The following is a 14,491-nucleotide window of genomic DNA, read 5'->3' as shown; positions in this document are numbered from 1 at the left end:
CATTTCTTATTATTACCAATGTTGAAAACAGTTGTGCTGCTTAATACTTTTGAAGAAACTGTGATGCATAGTTTAAAAAAGTGAACGAAGGTATAAGAAATTGATTTTTTTAAAGTAAAAGTCTTCACTATCAAAATTGTGTGTGCCCTTGCTAATTTTAATTTTGGGGGGAAAAAAAAAAAAAAAAAAAAAAAATCTTGTTAATTGTCTCATGACACAAAACCAACAAATGATCTGTGATCTCGCCTCTTGTTTCCTGTTAACAGGTCTGATCACAGGCATGGCAACAGCTCAGTCAGTGTTCACTGTGGTTGTGAGCATTCTTTTCATCACAGAGCTGATTCTGGCCGAGAAAGACTACTACGAGATCCTGGGTGTACCCAAAGATGCATCTGACCGGCAGATCAAAAAAGCTTTCCATAAATTAGCCATGAGGTATCACCCTGATAAAAACAAAAGCCCTGACGCAGAGGCAAAGTTCAGAGAGATCGCTGAGGGTGAGTCAGCATACCTATTCAAAACGACACGGGACACACCTTTCTCACATGTTATGTGTTGATCAGTTGTTAAAGCTATATATTTTTCATTCCCAGCATATGAAACATTATCAGATGACAATCGGAGAAATGAGTACGATCAGATGAGGAGCAGTCCGTTCTCCAGAGAGAGTCCAAGAGGAGGCGGTGACCACTTCCGTCAACATTTTAGCTTCAACTTCGATGATATATTCAGAGACTCTGACATGTTTGGAAACAATCCTCATTTGCATAATAAAAGACATTTCGAGAGCCACTTTCAGGCCCACGAAGAAGCACGTAACGGGCACAGGAGGCACTTCCAGCACTCTTTTGGTGGTGGCATATTTGATGATATGTTTGAGGATATGGAGAGGATGTTCTCGTTTAATGGACACCAGACTCGGACTAAGAGCAGGTTTCACGGTTCCAGCAGGCAGCACTGTAGGACTGTCACACAGCGAAGGGGCAATATGGTTACAACACACACAGACTGCTCTTGAGTTAATGTGCACATGGGAATGTCTTTTGGTTGTGTTGACTGAAACTGTAATTAATTCTGTTGTGCTTTTTTGTGTTTTGGATCAGTTCTGATGACCTCTATAAAATCGTCTGCAAGAATCACACATTTTTTGGCATAACATCCTCAGTTTAGGGATCCTAAGTCTGACTTTATACAAAATTCACCATCCACAACATCTTAATAATGTTATCAACAGTTAACATTAACACATATTCACTGTGAACACGATGACCTCATATGGCAAAAAAAACAAAACAATTTTCAGATATATTTTTAATATATTTCAAAATATATAAAAATGGCCAAAATGTAGATGTTAAAATATTTACATAAACATATTTTTCATGTTTTAGTTAGTTATTTCATCATATATTTTTGACCATTTTATATATTTTGAGTCTAAACTTATTTACTTATATTGTCCAAAAAAAAATAAACATTTTTCATTTACTCAAAATGCATTTTAAAATTAGAAATGTATTTTCTTGCCCCTTGAAGTACATTTTGTACAACAGTTTGGCATTTTAAGGTTTGAATTAATAAAAAAAATATATACTTCCTTAGGCCTGTAAACATATACAGTATTTAGCATATATTTAAAATATATCTGAAATATATTTTGGCCAGAAAATATAGGGCGGTTGAAATAGCACTTTAATTGTTGATTATTTATAAACTCTTATTAAGCTATCTTTCATTTGTTATGAAGTCAAGATTTAGGGTCCTTTAAAAGCATATTTAGTTTTTGGTGAAGTGCTTCCACATTTGTTTACATCCGATGCCTTTAAAACACACAATTGCAATTATCATAAAGTGCTGCCGCAAGGCTCATTTGTGATTTTAGCCTGTTTTAGCTTATTTTGGAAGATCCTAGAGACTTTGAACCTGTTTGAGACACGAGACATATGAGTGGTTTAGAAGTTAAGAAAGGCTGAAAGTGTGTACATGCTTGGTTTGCTTGATGTTGCACAATGTCGAAAAAGATTGAAACTCGTTTGATTGCCATTTTTGTTTGCGGTCATGTCCTTAGCCAGCATTAAACACAATTTGTATATCTTCCATCTCGACTAAAATTACACCAAAGCAAGTGGCTCTTTTGAAGGGGAAGTCCCTTACATGTGCAATAATGATCAAGATCTTCTTGCTGTTGGGGGATACTGTTAGCTGTAGGGCTTACCTGAAGAAAAAAAAACGCTGTATAGGATCAAATGAAGTGCCGTGCTAAAAAACGGTTACTATTTTGTTTCAGCTTTGGTATAACGTTAAATTTCCATGTAAATGGAATGTTTCTGAGCAAGTACCTGAGGCACTTGTGCAAAAAGCAATATATATATATAAGCTCTTTTGAAGGGGAATTCCCTTACATGTGCAATAATGATCAGGATCTTGCTGTTGAGGGATCCTGTTAGCTGTAGGGCTTTCCTGAGGAAAAAAAACCCACAGCTGTATATGATCAAATGAAGTGTCGTGCTGAAAAAAACGGTTACTATTTTGTTTCAGGTTTGGTATCATGTTAAATTTCCATGTAAATGGAATGTTTATGAGCAATTACCTGAGGCACTTGTACAAAAAGCCATGTATAATCATTCTTTTTCATCTAAATAACCATTGAAATATATATATTGTACACTCCCTGTGGTTCTGTAGATATGAATATATTTATTTGGCTCTCCAAAGATTTGATCTATAGCAAGACACTTCTATCAGTGCTGTGCCAATAAACAATTACCTCATGTTAAAGCTTTGTGTACAGTCAGAATGAAAAGCAATTGTGCTAGTGTTGAGCTTAATGGAAAGCTAAGAGTGTTCATGTTCTGTTTCTGCATTGTGTTAAAACTGGTTTTAGTTTGAATGTAATGCTCATGTAATGTAAAATGCAAGCAAGCACATGCTTGGGAATGAAAAACATGGAACGGAATAGCTGATTCCATCATAAACTAATATTGACATCAGCACTCTTAAAAATAATTTTTTCCACTGTGATGCTGTAGAAGGACCATTTTGGGCTCATCAACCTGAAGATGGTACATATTTAACAACACTAACAGATTTTGTTATAACACACAGATTATTGTAGCTTTGTACACTTGTGACCCCTCAACACTGCACAATTAAGGATGTGCCCAAAACCTGCATAAGGCAGTATATGATGGTAGGAAGGCATAAAATTAGACGTTTGCTTCTAAGATGCCTATTTATCTAAATGGAACTGGAAAAATCCTAGGAGGAAAAAAATATTGTCAGACAACTGGGTGTGTTCCAGTTATGGAATTATGTGGCAGTTGATGGAAAAATCGTATCAGACTATCATGTGCAAACATTTTAAAATACAGTGTATTACATTTGTTTTACAATTTGGTTTAAAAGTAAATAAATAAATAAGCAAGCAAGCTGCTCTTAACACTTAAATGAATATAACAATTAAACAACCAAACAAATAAATGAATGTTTAGCTTGTCTTAAGATTGAAAGGAATACAACTAATTTGATTTTGTACTCAAAACAAACAAATAGAAAGGTTTAAATTAATACAACTCATTTGCTTTTATAATTAAAAGAAACAAACAAATAAATAACAAATGTTTTAGCTGCTCCTAAGGTTAAAAAGTACACTACTTATTTGCTTTTGTAATCAAAGCAGCAAAAGAAATAAAAGCACAACTCAGTTAAAGTTTGGGCCTGCTGTTAACCTCCTCTAATTGAATAGAAGACCACAAATGGTTAGCCATAAAGCTCTGCCATTAAATATACAAAGGAAACAAGCCAGGCCTAACAAGAACAATTACAGCAGTATTGTTTTCTTACCCAGAATCAGTAAGCCACGTTAGAGGTCAACTGTATCAGGCAGCTTAAGTGATCTGTTTACCTGTGCAGGCACTTTGGGAACTTATTTTGATTGAGTGCCAGGAAATAAAGAAGTTGAATAGGAGCTGTGTTGTGGTTATACTGCCCTTCCCTCATTGGGTTTGGTATTAATGGTCCTTTTGAATAGGGGTTGAAGAGAAGGGGAAGGAAAGCAGCTCTTTGTTTGAAAAGATAAAGCCCTTGCTACTGCTTCGCCAGAAAATGTAAATACTTTGGCAGGCATGAAACGCATACATAACTTCATAAACCAATGGAACAATTTACACAAACATTTAGAGAAAGATAGTGAGGAAGAGAAGGATCCAAAAAAAGGCTTATTTAAAGGCCACAGATTTTTATTTTAATATAACCTCAGAGTTAATCATTCATTCATTATTTATTGCTAAGTGCTCAGTTATTATCTTTATGTAATTTCAGATGACAAACAGAAGTGACTCACTGACACTATGTCACATTTCTACTGCTAAACAGGTGTTTTAATGCTGAAGATTAAAGTGCAAATGTAATTACCTTGTGAGTTTTCATACCCTTCAAGCAGTTTCCCACATTTTATCATCCGCAGCAGACAGGAAACAATTCCAAGGTTTGCCACAGATGTTCCAGAACAGTTAAACCCTGTCAACGGAATGGGAAAAAAAATGTCTGAAAAATACAGGTATGTACAGTGTACAAATGTAAGGTTCTTGAGAAAATTTCCCAGCAATGAAACTAAACTTTGCATTCAATTTTACATTACAAAAAATTTTTACTGACCCCAAACTTTTGAGTGGTTTGTGTGTGTGTGTGTGTGTGTGTGTGTGTGTTTGAAGTTTCATTGATATGCTTGGGGTCAGTAAGATTTATTTGATTTTATTTGAAAGAAATTAATACTTTTATTCAGCAAGGGTGCATTAAATTGGTCAAAAGTGACAGTAAAGACATTTATAAAGTTACAAAAGATTTCTATTTCAAATAAATGTTGTTCTTTTGACATTTCTATTCGTCAAAGAAGAAGAAAAAAGTTTTATGGATTTCATAAATAGGTTTATTATGCTATTTCCCCATGCATATTAGTAGAACTTTTGATGGTAAAAGTTGTTCAAAGATGTGCAAGCTGTGACAGCTGTTTTCTTTAGTAGATGATTTATATATTTTTTTATTGGAATTCATGGAAGTCTGACTATAATTAATACCGTTCGACTTAAACCATGTATTGTTGTAGGTCCTAATAAAGCTACCATTAAAAGTTAGCCACTAAAGCCCATTGTTACTGACATTTGGTGATTGACAAGTACATTATGTTCATTTTGGACATGCACATGTTCATACACTGTACTGAAGAGACTATGTGGTTTTAGTGAGGTTTGGGGCACTATTTGGGGGTATTCATTATATAATCAAATGAAAGACTTTTACCTTGACAACTTCAATTAATGTTAAGTGTACAGACACAGCAAATATAACAGCATGATGATGTAAATGACAGCAGAAATCATTTGCCATTTTGCCAGTATAACTTGTTAACTATTGTAAGAGAGATTAGTTGTTGACACAGTTTGGGGCCATACATTTCCACCCAACAGTGCACATTTCCAGCATATTGACTATTTGCCAGAACACAGCGGTAATCTCAGTTGACTGAAGTGCTGAGGTCTCATAAAATTTAGCTGGTTCTTTTATCAATAAAACTCTTACTTTCATTCTCTGCACACCTGAAAGGGGAACTACGGGAGCCAGTCAGTTGATATTTAAAACTTGTGTCATGAGAAGGTGAAATGAATTAACTGCTGTTGTTAACTTAGAACAATGCATGGCAAAAAGGAATAAAATGCATTAAAATGGAACAGAATTTTGATGATTTGCCTTCAGCTTGACAGACAAACAAAGTCTGTACTCAAGTTTTTCATCTTTCATGTCTTTGCCTGTTTAGCTTATCTACGCATCACTAAATGGAAGAAAGAAAGGATTATCTTTAATATGACGTGTGTTGCTTCTAGGCTTGTTTTGTAAGAAAATAAAGTTTTTTGCTAATTCTTATACACACTTACAGAATCTGGCTAAAATAAATAGTGTTGAATTGGTGTTATTTTTTTATATAGGCATGAAAAGAACATGAAAATCCATATAAAAATTTAGTTTTCTGTCGCACTTGTTTTCTTGAAGTGGCCCACCTCAAATGCAATTTCCCAGCCATCTGCAGCTTTTCTCTTGCTGTGATTATCAGATTGGTTATTGTTTGGTGCTTCTCAACACATTTTTACAGGACCAATAAACTAAAGTGCCGTTGACAGCTTCTGACCAGAAATGCAAATGTTTTCACAAAGGAGAAGGAATCCTGGATAAACTAGTGGTTAGTCCCTCTCTCTCTCTCCCGCTGTCTATCTTTTTTCATGGATGGAGATATGGAGATTATAGAATAGAGGGACTATGAGTCCTACCTGGTCTTCATTTCCAAAAAGAGAAGTAGAGTATCATTGACTGCTCCATGTTATGTTGATGTGGCACATTTAAATGGACCCATGTATATAACAGGCCGCACTGCTTAGTTGGACAGTAAAACAGTAGTCCTTCTACAATTTATCTGTCCTATTATATTATATTATATTATATTATATTATATTATATTATATTATATTATATTATATTATATTATATTATATTATATTATATTATATTATATTATATTATATTATATTATATTATATTATATTATATTATATTATATTATATTATATTATATATTATTGCATTATATATTATTACATTATATTATATTATATTTAAATTATGTATTAGTTTATATGTGGTTTATTTAATTATTTATTTATTAGAGACCACAGGCATATATTTAATAAGCAAATTCTGCATTTATAAGAAATTGATGAGAAACAAGACAGAATCCTAATACAGTCATTATTTCACAAATACTTGTACAATTTTGAATTATGCTTTTTTTCTTTTTTCTTTTTTTTACAGGGGTCTCTTGAAAATGACATCAATCAAGATTTTCAGGATGCCATTGATGTAATTCAGCGTCACTCTCAGATACGGCATTATGACACAGGTATATACCAAAATATAACATTAATAAAATGTAGTAAAACATTTTTTATATAAATATATTATGCATTATTATTATTATTATTAATTCCCCTTCTAATTGTCTCTGTCAGAAAATAAATACTACGAGAATTTGGAAAGTCAACAGTCCTCTGTGAGACATGCTATCTCATACTATCAGTTCACACCTCATTTTGAGCCTCCAGGAGCGATGTATGACTGGAATGAATCCTCAGTAGGTTTACAACTCATTTAATTTGTCACTTGAATTGTTTCAACTGTTAGATTGCAATACTTTTACTCATGTTTTGGGACTAGCAAAGCTTCTCTCTGTATCTGCAGTCATGGTCTCACATTGTGCCAGATGTGGCTCTGGGGCCATTGTGTTCTGCTGAGCCTTCAGCGTTTTACTCAAATTTACCACAGCGCCATGGAAAAGGTGCGACATTATTCGTTTTCTGTGTGTTTGAAAATGTAATAATTCAATATGTGGGAAAGTATGCGCTGATGTTAAAAGGATGTTTCTGATTTTTCTCTCTAATTCCATATAGCAATAACTGTACATATAACAGTTAAATCACTTAAGTGCAAGTTTTCAGAAATAATAACCTAATTAATAAAAGCAGACATTGACATATTCGTGCATGTCCTGAAACTGACTGTACAGCATTTTCATGGTTCAAAATGTTCAACAAAGTTGAGCTCGTCATAATACAGAAGTGCTGAATGCATTGTGTATTCCTCTTCCTCATTAGGTCGTAAGAAGTTACGCTTATATGAATATCTGCATGAGGCTCTTCACGACGACAACATGGGAGACTCCATCCAGTGGATGGACAGAGGGAGCGGCATCTTCCATTTCATCTCAAAAAATAAAGAGAAACTGGCTGAATGCTGGGGTCAACGCAAGGGCAACCGCAAGACCATGACCTACCAGAAAATGGCACGCGCTCTCCGCAACTACAGCCGCACGGGTGAGATTGTGAAAGTGCGTCGCAAGCTCACCTATCAGTTTAATCCAGCTATACTGCAGCGATTGAGCTCACTGTCAGGCTACAGCTCAGGCCCTTCATCCAGAGACATGGCCCTTCATCCACAAGGCTCTGCTGAGCACATCTACTACAGCTCTCCTCTACCAGACTGTCATTACTGGTACGGCCAATACTCTCACCAGTGCGAGTACGATCTTGCTACTGTACTGACAATGCATGAGGACCCCAAAATAGGTGTTTCAGCTCAGTGAACTGGCAAAAGAGCCAATCCCTGTCATTCCATGAATTCTGAATTTTCTGTCTTTTACAAGGGAGATTCTTTGAAATAAACCTAGACATAGTAAAAATGTACAAAACGAGTGGATGCATGTAAAAAAGGATGTTATACGGTTCAAAAGTTTAAAATCAGTAAGATTTTTTTTTTTTTTTGTTGGAAATTTATACTTTTTTCAGCAAGGATGCATTAAATTGATCAAAAGTGACAGTAAAGACATTTATAATGTTACAAAAAAATTCTATATCAAATAAATAATTATTTTTTTTTTTTAAGTATCACAGAATCCAGAAAAATCCTGTTGACATTGCAGGAATAAATTACATTTGAAAATATAATATATTTATTTGATCAAATAAATGCAATCTTGGTGAGCATAAGTGACTTCTTTTAATAATATTAAAAAATTCATTAAAAAATTGGACCCCAAACATTTGAACCGCAGTGTATATGTACAGTGGCCCCAAAAAGTATTTGGACACTCAAAATGTATTTGTAATTTGTCTTTGCATTATGTAAAAAATATCAAACCAAATATAATTTCTTATATGGCATGACAGAGAGAGCACTTTTTTTTTTAAGCAAAACATTCCACAAAAAAGTTTTTACATTTTTAAAATAAAAGAAGAAATGGTTCAGGAAATAAATCATTGAAAATATAATATATTTATTTGATCAAATAAATGCAATCTTGGTGAGCATAAGTGACTTCTTTTAATAATATTAAAAAATTCATTAAAAAATTGGACCCCAAACATTTGAACCGCAGTGTATATGTACAGTGGCCACAAAAAGTATTTGGACACTCAAAATGTATTTGTAATTTGTCTTTGCATTATGTAAAAAATATCAAACCAAATATAATTTCTTATATGGCATGACAGAGAGAGCAATGTTTTTTTAAGCAAAACATTTCACAAAAAAGTTTTTACATTTTTAAAATAAAAGAAGAAATGGTTCAGGAAATAAATCGTTTTATATTTTGTATGTAATTAAATAACATCAATACATCAGTACAAGAGTGTCTTAAAGTATCCACATACTTTCTGGGACCACTCTTTATCTACTGTTTGTCTGTCTGTCTGTATATTTATATCTACTTTTTTCAACTTGTTTACATACGATCATTTGTTTTATCGCTCAAATAAAGTTTGCCTGTCTTGAAAATCCCAATGAATTTGTTTGTTAAACTCTCCACTGTAAAACACGTGCGCTTGAAGCCGCTGTATAAACGTTTGCGCTGATTTCTTTGCAAATGCATTGGACCAAGCTTATCTAATTTCACAGAGAGAAGATTGTTTGTGACTGCTTTATGTGTCATATTTCAAACCGATCTCAAATCACCTTCCTCTTTGTAAAGATAGCAATCAAACACTAATGCAGTGCTGCTGTATAATTTTCATACAGGACAATCAACACTGGTCTCATAACAACTGTGCTCTTTCGAACTTTATGATTGAAGTTTTAAACATTGCATTTCTCTTATCTGTGTTGCTTTTCATATTTTTTATGTGGAGCCTGCATGTCATTGTTAGGTGGCTGTGGTTGTTATCTCTAAGAGTGAAGAGGATGTGGTTACTGGTTCTATAAAGGTGGACGCTAGAGATGTGTTAGACCGAGATCAGGGTGTGTATGTTTGGGCCTACAGAAACTGTGGTTTTGAGTCAAAAAATGGCTGGTTATTTATGTTCGGTCGTAGATCATTTGAGAAAGGCCTGTTCACTCCCACAGCCCCTTGCTATTGATAAAAACGAGTCTGCACCTTTTCGACGAGACAGCGTTTTGTGTGTAAAACACACTAATAGTAACAAATCATTCTTTTCTTAAATTATTGGTTATTCATTATCATACAACGACACTTGAAACAGCAATATCTACAGTGAGGATCACTCCGTAACATGGTAAGAAATTATATGTTTTATAGTTTTGTTTAGTATAGTTTTTATTTTACAGTGGCCCAATAACATATTTGGACAGTTTAAAGTGTGATTATATTAGAGCAAACCAAATACTTTTTAGTGGCCACTGTTGTGTACGAGTTAAAAATAGTTCTTTCTTCTTACCAGAACAGTCCGCAGGAACATCAGACCGATTTGGAGGTGATTCTGGAATTTCTTGAGGAGCATTACAGACAGGAATCTCGAAGAAAAGCCCTATGGAACAGTAAGAAGGAAGCTTAAAAGGATAGAATATTCTGTCATCATTTACTCATAAAAAAATATGTTTTCTACTTCCTAATGTGACATTTAATTTAATGTGTTACTTGCAGTTTCTTTGTAATTATTTGTGTAATTTACTAGCAATTTCTCTAAAATTATTCTCTGTAATTTACTAGCATTCAAAAATAATGAATGAAAAAGAGTAAATCCTACACCATTTCCCCCCCCCCAATGCACCTTCATGTCTTTTCAAAACTCTGCAATTTTATTTCTTCTTTGGAACACTAAAGAACACATTCTGAAGATTTTTTCTACTCTTTTTGTCAATACAATCAAAAGTCAACCCTTGTGAAAAAGAAGTGTGCTTGAACTGTATTGAATGTGCACTTGTAGTGTAGTGTATACTTGTTCAAATCTTAAAAGAATATATAAGTACACATATTTTGGTGTGTTGATAACATACTAAAGCACAAGTAAAGTACTTGATTGAATTTTTTACTGCAGTGTGTTATTTGATATTAATACATTATTTGCTACTATGTGACCATGCCTGTGAAAACCCAGCTAAAGTCATTTTTTGTGTTTTACTGTTTTCTACATAAAATCATCCTTCATAAAGATGTAAAGAACATTCTGTGAAAATATCCTTTATAACTTTAATATTGACTGAGTAAGGCCATGTCAAAATTGAAATCATAGTGAAATTAATGGTTGAAATCAAACTTTGATGCTTGTTATCTCATAATTAGATTTTGAGACTTTAGCCTGGATTTCACAGACAGGGTCACATATAATACATTTAATATATTTTAAATGTATTAACTTGCAACTTCCTCATTCCAAATGAGTAATTACAAATATATTTAAATACATGGCATACACGTTTCAATAGAAATGACATTAAACTATATTTTAGTTGATCATAAATGCTTGTCAGTGCATTTGACAGCACACTTTTAAGAAACCATAGAAGTAATTATGAAATTCTTATAATAAATGACCATATAAAGATGTACTTAAGTGGGTCAAAAAATCACTCTAAAGTTCAGTGCATTTAAAATGAATTGAAATTACAATACAGTTTAATGTAAATGCATTAAGTGTCTAAAAATTACTTTCAGCTCACACTTAAGTATATTCCTTTAGTATATTATTATTAAGTTGTACTTAAGTGGGTCAAAAAATCACTCTAAAGTTAAGCTAATTGCATTTAAAATTAACTGAAATTACAATACAGTTTAATGTAAATGCATTAAGTGTCTAAAAATTACTTTCAGCTCACACTTAAGTATATTCCTTTAGTATATTATTATTAATCAGTACTCAGTACTTGCTACTAACTCTTTTTGTAATGCATTGGAAGTGAGGGACCTCTCTGTCATGTCAACCAGTGAAGATGTGGACATATCTGGAGAGAAGCTACCTGCTGCAGAACATTTCAACAATGCATTAGAACAAGAAAAGTCCCAGCTGCAGCCTCCTGCACCTGTAGCTCAGCAGGTAGACCATTCAGTTCAACACTTTGTGTTATTTTTGCACCCAATCTTTTCTATTTTAAAACCAAGTTCTTCTGTCAAATGAATAGGTCATGGGATCTCTGGCCAAAGCAAATGGATCTGACTCGTATACGGACTGCAGGATAAATTGCAACAGCAATGCCATAATTGATCAGTCATCGGCCCTTCACAATGCACCCAACGGGCAAGTGTTAAATGCCCCAACCGGACCAGAGAGACCTTTAACTCTGAATACAACAGCTGAAAAGTGTGCCGAATCATTGCCCAGCATTACACCTGCAGAGAAAGGTCAGTTCTGCTTTTGTGGTTTATTTTGATGCTATCTCGAAGGTGAGGAATAACCTAGAGGAACTGCAGCACGGGAGCGGCCTGTCCTACCCATAACTGGCAAATAGAATCTCAGTTCTCCCTCATTTTCTCTGGTCTTGTACACCATTGATGTTTTAGAGATGCTTATCTTAATTATGCCTATCATAATACAAGCAAGTTTTATGGGAAATAGTTTCCATAGGCTTTTGCCCACTCCTTCGTGCACAAACGCACACACATAAACGCTGTTTGACCGCAGTCCGTCTCTATGATTGCAGGGAAAAAGCTACGTCTTTTCCACTTCCTGTTCGAGATGCTGGAGGACCCAGGCATGGCCCACTGCGTGTCCTGGGTGTCGGCTTCAGTAGGTGTCTTCCGCTTTTCTGCCAGGCACAAGGAGCGCGTGGCAGAGCTATGGGGCCAAAGGAAGGGCAACCGAATGCCCATGACCTACCAGAAAATGTCCCGTGCCCTGCGAAATTACGCCCACTCGGGGGAGATCATTAAAGTGAAAAAGAAGCTGACTTATCAGTTTAGTGTTGCTACCCTCTCTACTTTACAGAGCCAACATGGTATAAAGAAAGCAGCATGTGGATCGAAATGAGAGCTCAATGATTGTCTCCAGTGTGTTAGGGTCATTATTTGTTACTCTCATGGTATCTTAACTGGCTTGGTAACAGGAGGAGGGTAAAACTAGTTTAAATGTTTTCTTGCTCGATGAAGGTGATGAACTGTGGTGTTTTGTATAGCAGACTCTTATCGAAATGATTTACTTTTTGCTGTTCTTTGCATATCTTGATGCATTTTAAAAAGTATGTCTTTTATAGCCATGTTTATAAATAAAACAAAATGTGTACGTTTGTCATATATAGTTAACCTTTTTCATTATACATTTCTTTTCAAGTTTCTTTATCAGTTTTTCAGCTGGAACTTGAAAAGAACTAAAACAAATAAAAACTGAGTAAATATCTCCTTCCTGCACTGCTCATTTGTTCCCAGTAGGTGGCAAAGCTGCTACACGGCTTTTATTTTGATTGTCACTTGTTGACTGTTGCTCACTACAACTTTTTCCTTCGGTTTTTTTTTCTTTCTGTACAGCAACTTTATTAATTATTATTAATTATTAATTGTCAATTCTGCACAGTAACTTAATGGCAAAAAGCTGCAGTTAAACATCACAAATCTGCAAAAATGATTTCTAAGCATCTTCTCTCTATATATATAGCTTTTTTTTATATTTTAAGTTTTAGTTTTATGCAATTATGCCATTTTTATTAGTCTATTTAGCTTTAATTTATACTTATTTTAGTTTGATTAATTTTAGTACTTCAACTTAAACTTGTTTTAGTGTAATTTTTGTTTAATGTTATTTTTTTTTAATCTAATATTTATATTTTTCAGCTCTATTTCTATTAAAGAAAATGATTTTTAATAGTTAATTTTAGTTTTACTCACAAAAAGTATTTGGACACCTGGGTCACAGTTAAAAATGTATGAATGTCAATGCATGGCAAAATCTCAAACCAAGTGGCACCTGCAAAGAAGTTGTGCTTTTCTCAGAAATTGCTTCACTTTTCTAATTCATTTTTGCAATTAGCTCATTTTTAGTGAATGCATGAAGCCAAACATTTTGAGCATACATTTTGAGAATTATCTATTATTTTAGCATTTAAAACCCAGCAATCCTCTTTTTGTGAAATGCTAAATGTGCTTCTGCTGTCTATCTTTACAATAAATGCCACTTGTTTTGAGATTTTGTTACATGCTGCAATAAAATTCATACATTTTTAAGCATGGCTTAAGTGTTTGAATGGTTTTTGGAGCCACTGTAAGCAGCTGTTGAGGTCGATCTCTTCACTGGCATCATTGTGGATACTGAAGTTGGACCCAGAGCAATCAACAACACTCTGCTAAAAGACAGATTCTTGGTTTGGTCCATCTGACTGACTGACTGACTGGCCACAGGGTACTCCTCACACATGTGTGACTTAGAGACTGTGAAATTCTGAGAAGATATCTGTTCTTCTTTGTTTAGGTTCCCGTGTGTGTGCATTAGTGCAGGCAGGTGCCACTCTGACTCTCTAGCCTGAGCTTTTTATGGTGACTGTGAGAGCTGAATCCCCATGGGGATTTAACCACCAGTCTGGCCCAAATGGTTTTGTGTGTACTTTGTGGCAGGCCCACATGATACTTTCCCTGCACCCTGCCTTTAGAGCTGTACACACAGGGTTATAAATGGGCTCCTCGTTGAAGGATCCACAACCAATAAAGGCCAAAAGTCATGCTTGAAGGGATAGT

At 34.4% G+C, this 14,491-nt stretch overlaps 3 protein-coding genes across 3 annotated transcripts in view; all 3 read left to right on the top strand.

Moving 5' to 3' along the window:
- LOC107744927 (dnaJ homolog subfamily B member 9-like) overlaps nucleotides 1-1,141 on the top strand; it is a 2,320-nt gene extending 1,179 nt beyond the window's left edge. Inside the window, exons 2-3 of the mRNA XM_016558755.1 lie at nucleotides 267-497; nucleotides 594-1,141. Of these exons, the coding sequence (XP_016414241.1) occupies nucleotides 281-497; nucleotides 594-1,018 (642 nt within the window). The 5' untranslated portion in view covers nucleotides 267-280 and the 3' untranslated portion in view covers nucleotides 1,019-1,141. The remainder of the gene's footprint in view (nucleotides 1-266; nucleotides 498-593) is intronic.
- Nucleotides 1,142-2,164: 1,023 nt separating this feature from the next.
- LOC107744943 (transcription factor Spi-C-like) lies at nucleotides 2,165-8,185 on the top strand. Its single transcript, XM_016558772.1, has 5 exons — nucleotides 2,165-2,197; nucleotides 6,859-6,946; nucleotides 7,056-7,177; nucleotides 7,285-7,381; nucleotides 7,698-8,185. Exons 1-5 carry the CDS (start codon nucleotides 2,165-2,167, stop codon nucleotides 8,183-8,185), a joined length of 828 nt encoding a protein of 275 aa, XP_016414258.1.
- A 3,562-nt stretch (nucleotides 8,186-11,747) lies between these two features.
- On the top strand, nucleotides 11,748-12,797 carry LOC107744942 (Friend leukemia integration 1 transcription factor-like). The gene is made up of 3 exons (XM_016558770.1): nucleotides 11,748-11,867; nucleotides 11,953-12,172; nucleotides 12,472-12,797. The coding sequence occupies exons 1-3, from the start codon at nucleotides 11,748-11,750 to the stop codon at nucleotides 12,795-12,797; spliced, it is 666 nt and encodes a 221-aa protein (XP_016414256.1).
- Nucleotides 12,798-14,491: the final 1,694 nt, after the last annotated feature.

Source organism: Sinocyclocheilus rhinocerous, unplaced genomic scaffold, assembly GCF_001515625.1.
Source record: "Sinocyclocheilus rhinocerous isolate Xijiao unplaced genomic scaffold, SAMN03320098_v1.1 scaffold258, whole genome shotgun sequence".
NCBI classification, from domain to species: Eukaryota; Metazoa; Chordata; class Actinopteri; order Cypriniformes; family Cyprinidae; genus Sinocyclocheilus; species Sinocyclocheilus rhinocerous.
Note: the sequence above shows the minus strand (reverse complement) of the source record. Positions and strands in the feature narration are given on the sequence as shown.